Source organism: Pagrus major, chromosome 17, assembly GCF_040436345.1.
Source record: "Pagrus major chromosome 17, Pma_NU_1.0".
NCBI lineage: Eukaryota > Metazoa > Chordata > Actinopteri > Spariformes > Sparidae > Pagrus > Pagrus major.
Window position 1 is genome coordinate 12,989,925 of NC_133231.1, and position 15,397 is coordinate 13,005,321.

Sequence of the window (15,397 nt, forward strand, 5' to 3'; positions counted from 1 at the left end):
TATTGGACAGCATGTATGTCAGGAGTCATTACCTTTCCTGGTTAAATAGTATATTGGCTTTTTTTAGTTTCTCTGTTCACTCCAGAGCGTTCATTGATATGTTTAGGATAAAAATGGTCTTGCTAGCTGTATAGGAGGTTGTGTGCATCAATCTGCTTTATATTTTGTGTCTTCATTGTGTTCAGTGTTTGGTTCTCAAACTATTTAACATCAAGGACCCGTAAACTGACTGAACATTAGACCATGGATCCCCATTAGATACGATCTTGTCCCAGGGTCCCCCATCAAATACAAATTTTGCTTTTAGATGTTTTACAACAAAATGTGTATGAAACCCATGCCCAAAATAGTCATACTTTCTGTCATTGTGTTGCTCATGGATGGAATTATAGTGAAATGAATTATTCCCCCTTTAGCTTGGGACCCCCTGGAACCCTTTCAAGGAACCCTGGGAGTCACCACACCCCACTTTGAGAACCATTGTTTTATTATATTGAATTTTACATAGTGTGTGTGAGTCTTACAGGTTAATACCTCTCCCTAGCAGACAGAAGATCTTGTGGTACATATTTGGCTCTGCACTTTGTTCTCTTTTGAGATTAAATCTTATCTGTACGTCTGATCCACTGTGGACAGAATCTGCAGGTGCAAATTTATCTTACATTGTGTGTTATAAGCTATTATAGTTAATTCTAGTGGTATGTCTTATTCGCTTATTCACAAACCACTTTTTCTCCACCAAGTGTCCCCAGTCAAACACTCATTTTAAATAGAGGCAGTACCACTTTATCATCTCATGTTGATCCAGGCTTGGAAGTGAGCCTGAATAACACCGGAAGTAAGGTGAAATGGCTTTCATACGTCTTTGTGTAATACGATGTCCGAGTTAAAATGCAACACATTACGCCACTAAGCGTCTGCTGTAGGAAACAAGATTGTAGAACAGGTCTCTCCTGTGTATATTTTGTAATTAGCTTTCTGATTGTAGCATATACTAACCCGTATCTTGTACGTTCGTCAGACCGACTTTTATTTTGGAAGCAGTGACCGGAAAAGCAACGTCTTCTCTGTCGGTCTCTGTCAGACTTGACTGTCACTGAGGCCGAGAAGGAGGAGGAGGAGGGAGTTGGAGTTTTAATGCTTGGTCTATCACACTGTGGACTGGTTTGACTTGTCACGGGTCCTCTCCGACAAACAATGCATGTCAGTGACGGAAAACAGTGAGAGATAAGATAAAATAGAAGCGAAAATACAACCGGGAAAACTGAGGCTCCGCCACCTCGAAACTACGTAGGATGGGCGAGCGCGCAGACACTGCGTTCAACACCACTGGATCCAAGTGGCTGCTGCCTGTCAGTGGATACTTGGGCTTTCCTCTTGATCAGGTAAGAATATCTGCTCATGAATTTGACTTATTCAGCAGCACTTCCCCCCCACCTACCTGTGTTCCCTATAGTACTCTCTATGAATGTTATGAATGTGTAGTTTGTCAATTAACGTTGTGTCACATGTTAGAGAGACAGGCAGTGATTGACGACGCCCACACTGCAGTTCATAGGCTAATTGTGATGAGCAGATAGAAACTTTAGATTTGCATGCCAAACTTAAAAAAATTAGGCAACTTAACATTTATATATTTTTTTTAAATCATAACCTTCCAGCATGCTGTCACAATATGATCAGAGGATGAGTATTGTGAGGTTTTTTCAGGTATCAGAAAGGCAGATATTTTATTGAATATATAATATATAATACATAATATCTCTCCCATACAGGTGAATTTTTTGGCGTGCCAGCTGTTTGCCCTGGCTGCTGCTTTCTGGTTTCGTCTCTACCTCAGCCCTAGCCATGCCAACCCCCTGGTCAGGCACGCTGTGGCCACTCTCCTTGGCATTGCCTTTCTCATCTTCTGCTTTGGATGGTACTGTATGATACTGTCCGAGACAGCACTCACACAGTAGTCCATTCAGTTTCTCTCATATGACGCTGCACTTCTTCATTTCCCCTTCACTGATACAGCAGCACGTCTTGATCACCAACATGTTTTGAGATAGAATATGTGCTAGTTGACTATCTTGTACTTGATCACTGAGTTATATCTGTCATTCTTAGAAGTAGACAGTGTGCAGGGTCAAGTGCTGAATGTTGGCAGCGACACAGGCTTATAATTATGGGACAAATAGGCTGTAGACAATAAGAGTGCACAGAAAGGAAAGAGACGCAAGGTATGTTTGTGATGGCATTTGATCAGTGAATAACAGGAAACATGTCTAGGCTGACACACATGCTGTATCATATTACAGACATATAAAGAAGTATAATTGTAAAGGTGTACATTTTCTGATAGTGTGTGTCCTTTGCAGGTACGCAGCTCACATCCTGACAGTGGTGGTTGCAAGCTACTTGATTCTTGTCCAAGCTGACATCAACAATGTACACAAGTAAGTGTCGGTCTCTTCAAAGAAAAATCTACAGATAGGTCTGGAATAAAGCTATGTTACAGAGACAAAATGTTGGAATATAAGATGGTTTGTGAACTGTTACAGGAAATGTGTTTTTGTTGCATTTAAACATGAAATATAAGTTGTAATTAAGAACATAATGTAATGCTGTGTGCAATAAATCAAAGCCACAAAATTACCTAACAACTACTTACATGCAGAATTCTGCATCTGTTAGTCTACTTGGTTTGGTTATAACAAAACCCTGTTGTATTTCATAATCGATAAGTTGCGACATGTGTCTGTCATCATGCCAGCACAAGATGACAAAGCTGCGACTCAGCAACATGTCATTTCCATCATTTTGGTGCAATCCCTCTTCCTGTTATCTTCTGACTAAACTTGTTAGACAAGATCAGCCCAGAAACTCTTTACGTCAGAGACGTTCGTTTGGTGGCGTTGGCACATTACTATAGATAACCTATTGTTGTTGTATGGTTGGACATCTAAAATCTGAAAAACAAAAATTTCTTGTTGCTCACGCCTTGTGAACCTATCCATTCTCCCTCCCACACAGTCCAACACACACTGTAGTGCGATGCACCCCGCCCCATTATCTTTCTGTTAAAATGTAGCCTGAACTAAAATACTGTTGTTGAAAGAAACCAGAACACGTCAGGTGAAAAGCAGCCTGACATGCCAGCCCGACCAGTCTGTTAAATCAGTGCAGACAGTGGAGTCAAAGCACAATAAAAAAAAGTGTAAACATACACACCACATTACACTCCTGGCACATGGTGAGAGGGAAACTGTGAATGAATCAAGACAAACTCAGGACCTACAAAAAACAAAGTAATCCCTCTGCTATGTTACAATAATAAGTGAATCAACTTATCGTTTGCATCTCTGCATCAGATTCCTCCTACTCAAACATATACAGTAGACATCCATGAACTAGGCTGAACTCCTCTGCATGCATACAAGTAAGAAAGGCACCAATCAATCCCTATATTGATCAAAGTAGCATATGCTAAAATGCATTTCTTGATAAACCAAGACATTAAAAACTGATTAGCAATTGACAAATAGGGGTCAGCCATACTTGGTAATATGTACAGGTATTATATTTATCACCAGAATATCTTAACTGTCTTCTGTCTAATTCACTTTGGTTCATTCATCCCCATACAGGTATTCTATGGTGACGGCAATGGGCTACTTGACAGCGTGCCAAGTGAGCAGAGTCTTCATCTTTAACTATGGGATCCTGTCCACGGATTTCTCTGGGTAAGGAAAAACGTAATCACCTCTTTTCCTCTCATTGCCACACCTTTGTGGTGACAGCATATTAGTCATTTCAGTTTTTAGAGCAGCTCTAGTGTTATCAGTTAACGTCTCCAAACTGTGTTGTACCTGCTCACACAGTCACCACAGGTGCCACGGCCTTGTGTAAATACAACACCGCTGATTAAAAAGCAGCAGTGTGGATTGTTCACAGTTGACACTGCCCAGCCAGGTGGAGTTAAAGGTGCTCTCTGCTTCTGGGCAACTGTGACTTTGTTGTGTCAGAAACAAGGAGCAGACAGTTTGCCGTTTGGTATGTTTATCTTTATATCAAGGGTTTCTTTCTTTGCAACATTGCATGCCCCCTTTTCGACTCTATGAGGATAACACAGAAGTGCTTGAAGCAAAACTTGAAGATTGTCATTGTTCATTCAGAAATGAAAGATTGCATCATTTAAAATGACTATTTTGAAATAAAAAATCTGCCCACAGGCATTGACCGCAACTTAATTCCATAGCGACCATCAAATTGATGGCATGCAAGAGAGCTATAATCGTGTTAACATACTGGTTATCTTGTAGAGATAGCAGGGCCTCCATGATTCACACAAACCAGATAAATATTTAACTAACACGGAGCTGTAGATACATGTGTTCTGTCAGGATAAAGCCTGCAGTGCCACCATTCATACCAGATAAACTGGGCAAAAGTATTTGTTGTGTTAAAGGTGACAGCCGACTTTGGTGGCTCCTGTATTCAGCAACTTCTTTGCCCAGTGCTGCTGTGGATGAATTTGTTGGCAGCCTCACTTGTGCTCCGCGTGACTTTGGTGATGAGCAGCCAGGCCTGTGAGTCAGCCATTGGTAGGGTCGTTTTATTGAATTAGAGACCCAGCATCTTTAGGCTTTCGCGTTTGACATTTTCATGGTTGTGCATCCCACAGATGGTGCTCATATGTACAACTCCCTCAACAGCTTTGATGAAGCAATATGGGTACTTGGTGCTGGCTTATCTTTTCAATCTATTCCATTCATTTACGTTGATAATTAGCTGTTTCCTACGGTTGTGTTCTCCTCATCGTCACCTTGATATGCTGTGTTGCTTTCACTGTTGGAGGATGCCAAAATTGTCTCGTAAGTCTGTGTGCTTTTGAGCATTTCAGTAAGCTGATCTTTTCTGAATTTGGCAGAAAGGCAGCAGAACTGAAAGTGAACTGGGTCAAAATCTTGTGCACGCCGCCAGCTTTAGAGTCTACATGGAAAAACAGAGTCTGCAGGCTGCACTGGTGGAGCGTTGCACTGCGCACCCCTGAAAATGTTGCTCTAAAGCCAACTGCCAACTCTCATTGAGCTGGCACTGCCAGCCGCTCGGCCAGCCACCCTCTACGCCTCGGTTTTCCATGCAGTGCACACAATGCAGCCCACTCACACACAGGAACCAGTGAGTGTGTGTGAGTGTGTGTGTGAGAGAGAGAGAGATGTAGTTTGTGCGCACACACTCACATTCTTGGGACAGAGAGGTCTCTATCTGTGAATGAAACCAGGAGAGGGGGTGTGAAACTAGTCTGTTCAGACTTACTGTACAGGATCCTGCCTCAATGTTAGGGCTGCAATTAATGATTATTTCAGTTAGAATTAATCATGAAAATCATCAGCAGGTTAATCGATTAATCACTTACTCTGTCAGTCTAAATATTGTGAAAAGCGCTCATCACAATTTCCCAGAGCCCAAAGTGGCATCTTAAATTGCTTCTTTTTTCCAGACAGTCCAGAAGCCAAAGACTTTTCATTTACTATCAGGAATCACAAAGAAAAGCAGCAAGTCCTCACATTTAATAGGCTTGAACCAGCAAGTGTTTGACATTTTTGCTTGAAAAATGACTGAAACGATTAATCAATTATCAGAATAGCTGGCAATTAATTTTTTTTTCAATCAACTAATTGATTAATCAACTTAACTGATTGTTTGCATCTTTACTAAGCAAACTACCTCAAGCACTTTTTGGTGTTGAAACAATCCTGGTCCTGGGGGCTCCCTGGCCTGCATGTTTTAGGTGTTTCCCTGCCCCATCACACCTGAATAAAATGAAAGACTCGTTATCAGGCGTCAGTAGCACTTGATGACAAGCTGATTACAGGACACTGGTGTGTGAAGTAACACAAACATAAGTTATGTACACATATTGTATGTTTACCTGGATGACAGTGTCAGGAGCAAATTACATTTTGCTGTTTATTGCATTACAAATAAGTGTGAAAAAAGCTGCAGTATTTGATGAATTATGGATTCAGCTTTAGAAGATGAAGGTGTTTTGATCACTGATCTTTACAAGATGAAGATGGGCCTCTACTGGTTTCAGAGAGAACAATGATTAAGGGAAAATTGAGGGATTTAAGTGAATAGCACTGGATTAATAAGTGGCCTGACTTGTCACTACTGGAAAAGAATGAAGTCATTCACGGGGGGGTGGCTAAATTCTGCTGCCCAGTAGGCGTTTGCTTTGGACGTGCTTTGTTTCGAGTTAGCCATAGAAAAAAATGACTGAAAAGAGCATCCTACTGCTGATCAGACAAACGTGCTGCTTGCTGAGCTGTCAGTGGAATCTGCCTCTGAGTTTTAAAACTTGATTCCTGTACTTGAAACTTAGTCAAGATCATCACTACTTATTACCTTTTATTTTTTTTTACCTCAGAATTTCCACGAAATCAGTGTCTAACTTTAGTTACCAGCAGTAAATACCAGCCTTCTTCCCCCAAACTTTTACAGTTGAATTAAACGATAAAATATTTTTTTCTTTAATTTCCACCCAGGCCTCTGATGATAGTAACCCAGAAGATCACCACACTGGCTTTCCAGCTCCATGACGGTAAAGCAACCACACACACATACACACATAAATGTGCTCAGATATGACATTTAAGACACTTCTTTTTCACTTAAGACTTTTTGACAGTGTGACTGTGAGCCAGCATGCACAATACCAGGACTCTGAAACTGAGGCAGCTTAATAAAATTCAGCCATCATGCATTTTATTATTTGGTGAAAAGTGGCAAACTTTGGTTTCCAAACGAGTTAGTGATGACTTCATCTCTTATTTTTCAGGTATGTGTAAGAAATCTGAACAACTGACCCCGGAGCAGAAGCTTCTGGCAGTAAAGTAAGTTTCTACTGTGTGTAACACATACTAATAAGTTCTCAATTTTTCTCATTTTCATACAGTGGCAATTATCTGTTGCCGTGTGGAACATCAGGGGCAAGACATTTTGGTGACAAGTCAGAGCACTGCTCTGTGTGTTATGATAAAGTGGGGGTTCTGATGTGTTTCCTCTTCTCATCCCTAGTTAATTAAATTGATTTTCTTTTACACCTGACGCTTGAGGTGCACATAATTTACAAAGTAGGATTAATACATACCTGGGCCCGTCAAAGTATGTATGCGCAGAAGGCTGCATCTGAATTAACGCTTTATTTAAAGATTAAATAACTGTTTCCTTTCCTTTAGCTACGAAGGACAATGACAAGGACATGCAATCATGGTGAATAGCTTATTCCTGTAAAAAGCATGCTGTGAACTGAGAGCAGAGGCATCATTTTGCATGGAAAAACATTACATGTTTATGCATGTGAATTGATAAAACCACATTTGTCAGTGTACCGTGCATGCTGTTTTAACATAGATTTAAAAATGTACCAGAAAACGATCTTAACAGAGTGTTGCTCTTGTGTGATAACCCTGCAGCTCTAAATTTGGTGATTGTGTTTGTTAGCTTTCTTTTAGATTCCTCTGCTGCCTGTAGGTCTCACTGATAAATCTGATTTTACCCATCAAGTCTGGTTGTACAGTAAACATTACATTATAAGCTTTGATGCATGTGTAACCAGCTAGACTGGAGTTTGGTAGGTCAATACTTTGCTTTCAGTAATCAATAAGCTTATTGAAGAACAGATTTCTGTATGACTTATTCAGTGTTTGCAGTTGGTTACCGTTTAACCCTGGTTCCTTAAAATGCTGCATAACTGCTGTAATTGGAGGACCAGAGGCTAAGTTAAGCTAATTTGTGTATATATTTGGATAGTTTATCAGTGGAAAAAGTCACTTTTTGTCATTCAGGGTCATTTCACCTGAAATGATCGCTATTATCTCACTGAAAATAAACAGGGTGTCTCTGTTTGTTCTTTCTACAGTGTGAGGCCGTCATTCATCGAGTACCTGAGTTACAATCTGAACTTCCTGAGTGTCTTGGTGGGACCGTGCAGTAACTATAAGGACTACATAGACTTCATAGAGGGCAGACACACCAGCAGGAGGCTCAGGCAGCATTCTGGGACGTGTAATGGGCAGAACGGTTATGATAAGACACCAGAACCATCACCTCTGGTATGTTCTGGTCATGCATTTGTGGTTGCTGCTCCCTTGTCTGATTGTACTTAATGACACAGCATTATGTAGGACTGTAGTAGGACTGTAGTAGGACTGGTCTGTTCTAGACCACTTTTCTTGCAGTCTTCTCTTAGTCTCATTTTTGTAGTCAAGGAGACATTACCAGTTGTTTCTGGGGGGAGACACAGCATGCTGTCTCGGCTTTGTTCTCCTGTATTATATTAAAATGTCATCACCTTCATGTTAAATTGTATATGCTATCTGAAATCTGAAATAAACTCATAAAGCAGTAAAAGAGGCAGTAGTGAAAAATAGTCAATAGAAAGTAGGCTGTTCACATATGGTATCAACAGAAGCCAGAGTCCTTTACAAACCCTGTGTTTTTTAAGAGTTGTTGATTTAGGAGAAACTTAACATTGCGAATAAATAAGTTGTTTCTTTCTTTGTAAAAAATTGACAGTTTGTCTCGGCACCGCTGTACCAGCCTGTCTACATTTAGCAGCTGTTTGAACACAGTTTCCACTGATTTATCATTTACACTAGATTTATGAAAGAACACAACTTTTTATTGACGGTTAACATGTCAAATTTTACTAATGCAGTAAACCGTTACCAATATAGGCAACTTCTTTGATGCCCATGGAGAAAATAACCAGACTCCACAAATCCAATCGGTTTCAGTCAATTGAAACCGCTTCCAGAGTAAATGGATTCAGCAGAGCTTAGCAAAGAACTAATATTTGTTTTCTGTGTGTCCTTATCATTACTTAATGTTGTTTGAAGTCAAAGAAGGAAATAAAAAAGCTCTTAAGTGGTGAATATACAAATCCTAATAACAAGCATTATTTCACCATTAATGGATTATTAATGAATCGGCTTCGTTGCAACTTTCTCTGTTTTCAGAAGTTGCCATAAATGAACCCACTTGGATAGCCCAGTTGTCTCGATGTCCATTCGTAATGTTTGTTCCATCAGTGCTCAGCAGTTCTCTCTCTCTCCCCTGCAGCATGCTGTCTGTCGAAAACTGCTGGTCTGCTGCGGCTGTATGTTGTTCTTCCTCACTGTGACTCGGTCCTTGCCGATAACGTACAACGTGAACCCCCACTTTATCAGCCACGTCCCCTTCCTCACCAGGCTCACCTACGCTTTCTTCTCCATTCAAGCCGCAAGACCTAAATTCTACTTCGCCTGGACACTGGGTGAGCATTGTGTGTGGGATTTGTGTTTCAGTTGTGGTTAACCAATTATCAGCTGGTCATATGCTGGGAACATGAGTTGCATTGTTATCGTCATGGAAGTCATTTTTTTTTCCTCTCCGTCCGGTCAGCTGATGCAGTCAACAACGCTGCAGGTTATGGTTTCTTGGGGATGGATGAAAATGGAAAGCCATCCTGGGACCTCATCTGCAATCTCAACATCTTGGGGATTGAGGTACCTTCAGTGTTTCACATGATTCAAACAACAGAACATGGTCTATCTATATTAAATTTCATTCACAATTAAAATTCTGGATATGACTTAAGGATTGGAGTAGCCTGTCTGTGATTATTTTTCTTTATTGATCTTTTTCAGACTGCAACCAGCTTCAAGACATTCATAGACAACTGGAATATTCGAACAGGAATTTGGCTCAAAACGTATGTGCTGCTAACGTGAACGTCAGGACTGCATACAGTTGGAAAACAGTTTCTCAGCTTTCACAAACATTTTTTAAAGCATCTGATTCCTCTGATGTCCTCAGGGTGTGTTATGACCGAGCACCCAAGCACAGGTTGGCGTTGACCTTCATCCTGTCTGCCCTGTGGCACGGTGTTTATCCAGGGTACTATTTCACCTTCATCACTGCCATCCCCATCACCATGGCAGCACGAGCTGTGAGTATTTTGCGATTATGCAATATTTTTCAGAGGTAGGTAAATAATTCTTGTCATGTAACTTAATTGGGATAGCTGGAAGTACATTAACACCATAGCTTAAATACACAAATTCTTTCACTGGTCGTTATTTATCCCTCTGTTTGTCTGTTTCTCCTCAACAGATACGGAAGTCTGTTCGCCACTACTTCCTGGGCTATAGGGGCTTGAAGCTGGGTTACGACATCTTAACTTGGGCAGCCACCCAGCTGGCCATCTGCTACACTGTCATGCCTTTTCTACTTCTCGATGTAGAGTCCACTTTGGTTTATTACTGGTATGTAATATATGTAATGAACTTTCTGTCGATTGACAAATCGCTGCAGTTTTAGACTGAACATTATACATGGTATATTAAGAGCCACTATACCAGTAATGCCATTTCTAGTGGCTGATGACATTTATTAATGTGGAAAAGTAGAGTTGAGCCTCCTTTTGTTTAATACTTTATTCAAAAAACACTCCACAAGTTAGTTTTTAACACACTTTGTGGTCTGCTCTGTAACTCAGTCAAACTTTCCTACTGGTCAGCATTTCCCCTTAATGACACTCTGTTTTTCCTCCTTTCTTTCCTAGGTCTATGTACTTCCACGTGCACATCATTAGCATTCTGGCTGCGATCGCCCTGCATCAGAAACACGAACCCAGGGAACCCTCCGCCGCCGCTAAAACCTTTTCCTCCGCCTCCTTCTCGTCTTCGTGCTCAGCCCAGTGCCAGCCTGTTCACTCCAACAACAATGACAAAGTAGACTGAAAACCCTCTCTTCACTTTCTTTTACCAGGCTCTCTGTCCACGGCGCCCTCTCAGAGACAAGTGAATGTCCCTGAAGGGAATTCAGACTACTTAAAATGGGAAAATACTGTGTTATTTATTTTTTGGGACAAGACAGAGTAAAGAGTTTGATGCAGGTCTTCAACCTCTGGCACTGGATGTTCATGGGGAGAGCTTTTCTGCCATATTGTATGATTATGACAATACGTCAAACATAAGCTCAGCAGGCAGACTGTAAAGACATTAGCTGAGTCTCTGGTTCCATCATCACCACCACCACCACCACCACGCTGGCCTCCCTCCACTTTCCCCTCCACCTGCCTCCTCTCTTCTCCACTGTTCCCCCTCCATCTCAACCCCGGTCTGCCTGCTCCAACAACAATGCAACAGTGTAAAGAGAGAAAGGAGGCTCACTTTCTGTCCTGTCCTCCTTCTGTGCAGACCGGTGGGATCGAAGCCAGCACAGTGGGAGAGCAGCTCATAAACTGGGCGCAAATACCAGGACACACACACACACACACACACACACATACACACACATGCATAAACAAGCAAGACACTAGGAAACAAATATGCACATACTCTCATACTTGGTCACAGATTGATGGCATACAAAGGCTGCCCTTGTGTGGCCACAACAAAGGAGCATACCAAGAGGAGCGAGAGGCCTGGTTTTTGCTGTATATGTGTGTGAGGGAGAGGAAAAACTATGGACTGTGTCGGTGTATCTCCCACTGTTAGTTAATGCTGGTTTGGTGGAACGACACTTGAAATACCAATTAGACCACGCAGCTCTCAAACTGTCCAGTGAAACCATTACTAATGAAGTCTTTTAAGGGGGGATGGCAGCTCCTCCTGGTGAGGAGACTTTGCTGCTCTGTAGAGCAAGTAAACACTTCATTGTAGCTCCTGTGGATAATCAGGGGCTTTAGCTATACGCCTGTAAAAATAAAGGAAAAGCTAACAAATAGTTAAAAAATACATTATGCAACATTACAACAACAAACCCCTGCGTATGTTGTCTTGCATTGCACAATTCTAACAAGTGATGAAATGGTGCAATCATGAGCACACATTGATGCTAAGAGTTGAGAGGAAAAGCATAACATTCTCAATAATTTAATGAGCATAGTCAGACTTTCCCCAAGAAATCTACTTTTCTGCTGAACCAGAAGGGAATAATAATCAATTCTAAAAAAAAAAAAAAAAAAAAAAAAAATAGTGACCTAGTTTTTAATGTGTTTAGTATTTACCATTTAAACGGTGCTGGTTACCTGTTATCATGGTAAACAGTAATTGAACAAAATGCTGTGGTGAAACTGTGAGGAAATACATCTGAGGTTTCTCTTTATGGAAGGAAACTTTGAACAGTATGACCATAAATAGGAATTTATAAATCAGATGCATTTCTTTCAGTAGGAGCAGGGGGATGTGTTCGCTCTGTGGTTCTTTGTGAGAAGAGAACTCAATTGAAATCCGTTGATTTACCAGAACTTATCAGCAGCAGCGGGTTGATTTAACAGAGACATCTGCTGGTTGTTTGTAGTGTCTGAACTCTGCTGAAATGAGTAATGAAGGTAAGCCAATTGGGACTTACTGAATCTGTCATGCTGCAGCATCTTCCAGTGCAACCTCATACCGTGCATGAGCAGAAAGCATTTTTTTTTTTCTCACCAAAATTCACAATTTCTTCTCTTCACTAGCGTTTTATTTTGCACAATCAAAGTTGATGAATCTGTGGGGTGGTGCTTACGATTACAGATCAGTTAACGGTAAAAACAAAAAGATTTATTCACATTTGAAATATTAATTACGTTCTGCTATGTTTGGTCATCACTCATGAGAGGTTTGGGAGCACTGAGTTTTAGAAGTGGCACATGGCTTAGTTATTAATGGTGCTATCTGCTGCAGGCCAACGTGTTAGCTTTCAGCTACATTTATGGGTTGTTATAATAAGACTTGCTAACAATGCCTGGTGAAGAAAAATGATACATACAATGACATGGAAAATATAAGGTTGTCCCTTTAAATGCATCATATGGGTTTCTTAATGAAAATGCGACGTCATTGTTTTTGTTTAATCGGGTTGAAGGCACCATCTTATCGCATTTTATTACCTGCTTTGGAATTTAATCTCAACTTTTTGACTACTTGAAAATGTGTATTTTAGACTCGGTTCACATATTGACTCAACCCTGTAGTTCTTAATATTTAAAGCCTCCTAGTAGAGTCTGTTTGTATAAGAAGAAAAAACAGAGCGTTACAGTATTTCTTTTTTCTTTTTTTTCCATCTGGACATAAAACCGACACTTCTTAACTCTGCTGTGACAACAACCCAGTTCACAGACAAGTGTTGGCTTAAAGAGAGGGGGGAATTAACACTAATTTTAGAAAAGTTACCACAGGGGAATTTTTCAAGACTTTAAGTTAAATAAGATGGAGGGGACGTGCACAATAAGCTCTCCTGCCATGGTCGATTAGAACAAATCTCTTTCTGACTAAATCTGTTACCTTTTGGGAGTAAATATGACGATATTTAATGTTAATTATTGTAGTGTTTAACTGCACAGTAGTACCTCTCTTGGAGTTAATGAAGCATCAGTAATGACTGCTCTGGGGTCCTGTACGCCTGTTGACTCAGCATTTCTTTGCAAGAGGCCCTTTTGTCTGCAGTTATACACATTTGGACCTAAAACAAATGCTGGTGCTTCTTGCAGAGGGTAATACAGTTGGTCCCCATGGCAGCTACTGTCAAACGCTGACTGCACCCAAACTACTCAAGAAGTGCTGAAAAGTGAAAATTGCCAAGTATGGCTTTGCTATAGCATAGAGTTGTTTTTGTGAGACAAAGCCCATATTAACTGAAATGTATAGTTTTTTTTTTTAATCAATAACACGTCTGCATGTCACTAATGTTTTAAGTGCAGGGAAATGAGCGATGAGTGGCACATGTACAGTATGAATGTGTTGTCAGAATGAGCAGCTGTTTGACTTAATACTGATTATGAAAATATTTTTGTATGTGTTTTTCGCAGATGTATGTGTGATCAAATATCCTGACTGAGTGTGTGTGTGTGTGATATTTTCTTACTATCCCATTGCTCCATTGTAGTATTGTTTGTATAGAGAAAGTGGTATAAAAACTTTTGAGTAACAAATAAAGCTTCAGTGAAACACATTTTTATTTGTCAAAGATTGAATTGCCTAATGTAAAAATGTTATTGTTAATCATTATAATTCATAATAATAAGGAATTATAAGATATTATGAAGACAAATGGAATATTTTATGTTCCTGGATTGGCCAACTGTCCACCCCATTCTCGTGAATGCAATATCCCAGGAGCACCTTGTGGAAATTGCTAGTCTTAAATCTTCCTCAAGACTACATGATGTTTATTTAGTAAATTATGGTGCAATTTAGAGTAAAATAGAAATAAAGGTATGCTGTGTAGGGCATGGCTACCTTGTGTTTGACAAGTCATTTCCACAGCGTGTTATCAGTGAGATCCGATCAGGATAGAGACGTAGCAATGCGTATACTCCCAAGCGTCACTCTCTCATCCAAATATGGTCAGTTCTGGCTTTAAAAAAAAAAAAAAAAATCAAGATGGCGAAGCCAGTAATCCCAAACTCTAGACTTCATAACAGTAGTTCTCCACCAGTGGGTGATGATGCAGCAGGTTTACACTTTTCACTATGTATTACACAGAATACATATGCTAATTATGTCAAACTTTCATACAAACCTCCAACCAGATAAAAAGAGAAGTGATGATGATGATGATGTCTCAAAAGGTCAAAGGTCAACTTCATCTTGAAACTGCGGTGATTGTAGAGATCTTCTTTGCTGCCAGGTTGACCATGTGTGTGAACTTCTATTCAATGATTCCAGGTGTCAGTGAGTCGTATTTGCTTTCTGTCTGTTACACTTGACTTCCTCTCAGTTACACCTTCAAGTCAAACCCTCTCTGTGCGACGTCTGTCCCAAGTGGTTTAATCTCTGATGATATGCTTTAAGTGTCTTACTCTCTGTCCCTTGTGTCAGTTGCATGTTCCCCTATGACACGGATAATACCTGAGTATGTGTGTGTGTGTTTGTCTGTGTGTGTGCGCGCGCTGTGTTTTGATCCAGCCTGCACTCACAGACTAATTACAACCAGGGGGAAAGAAGAAAGTGGGACAGAGATGTCAACAAGCAACAACAAAATATACTTCCATCAGTGCATTGTGTACCACATTAATTCTTTAGGGCAAAATTGTCTGATTTATTTCTTCTTTTCTGCACAGACAGGACCATCAGTCTCATACTGAGTAAAACAAAATATGTGGACAAGTACAGCGGAGATCCTACATACAACCCTTACAAAGATTTTGTGTAAAATTTACCTTTTCACATGTTGAAGCTGTTGAAAATATTCACCAAAACGTGTCCCTATGCAAAGTGAAGGATGGATCGGGGCGAAAATTGTTCCTCCAGAAAGTGGCCATTTGGAGTTGGTTGGTACCTATTTGTATTGACACTTTTTTGGATCACACACTTGCCATCTAGCGTTAGGGTTAGGTTAGAGGCAGGCTTTAAAATATTCATGAAAAATAGAAATT

At 40.4% G+C, this 15,397-nt stretch overlaps 1 protein-coding gene across 1 annotated transcript; it reads left to right on the forward strand.

The window, feature by feature from the left end:
* Window positions 1–1,221: 1,221 nt before the first annotated feature.
* Window positions 1,222–10,797, forward strand: mboat1 (membrane bound O-acyltransferase domain containing 1). The gene is made up of 13 exons (XM_073485814.1): window positions 1,222–1,385; window positions 1,776–1,921; window positions 2,364–2,441; window positions 3,633–3,728; window positions 6,537–6,592; window positions 6,830–6,884; window positions 7,913–8,105; window positions 9,115–9,307; window positions 9,436–9,539; window positions 9,681–9,745; window positions 9,850–9,982; window positions 10,147–10,298; window positions 10,598–10,797. The coding sequence occupies exons 1-13, from the start codon at window positions 1,296–1,298 to the stop codon at window positions 10,773–10,775; spliced, it is 1,539 nt and encodes a 512-aa protein (XP_073341915.1). The 5' UTR covers window positions 1,222–1,295; the 3' UTR covers window positions 10,776–10,797.
* The last annotated feature ends 4,600 nt before the right edge of the window (window positions 10,798–15,397 follow it).

Excerpts from the sequence above, each read along its gene's own strand:
- mboat1 (XM_073485814.1), top strand. The coding sequence starts at position 1,296 with ATGGGCGAGCGCGCAGACACTGCGTTCAACACCACTGGATCCAAGTGG. Across the intron at positions 9,746-9,849 it reads ACAGGAATTTGGCTCAAAAC|GGTGTGTTATGACCGAGCAC; the intron begins GTATGTGCTGCT and ends TGATGTCCTCAG. Across the intron at positions 9,983-10,146 it reads TCACCATGGCAGCACGAGCT|ATACGGAAGTCTGTTCGCCA; the intron begins GTGAGTATTTTG and ends TCTCCTCAACAG.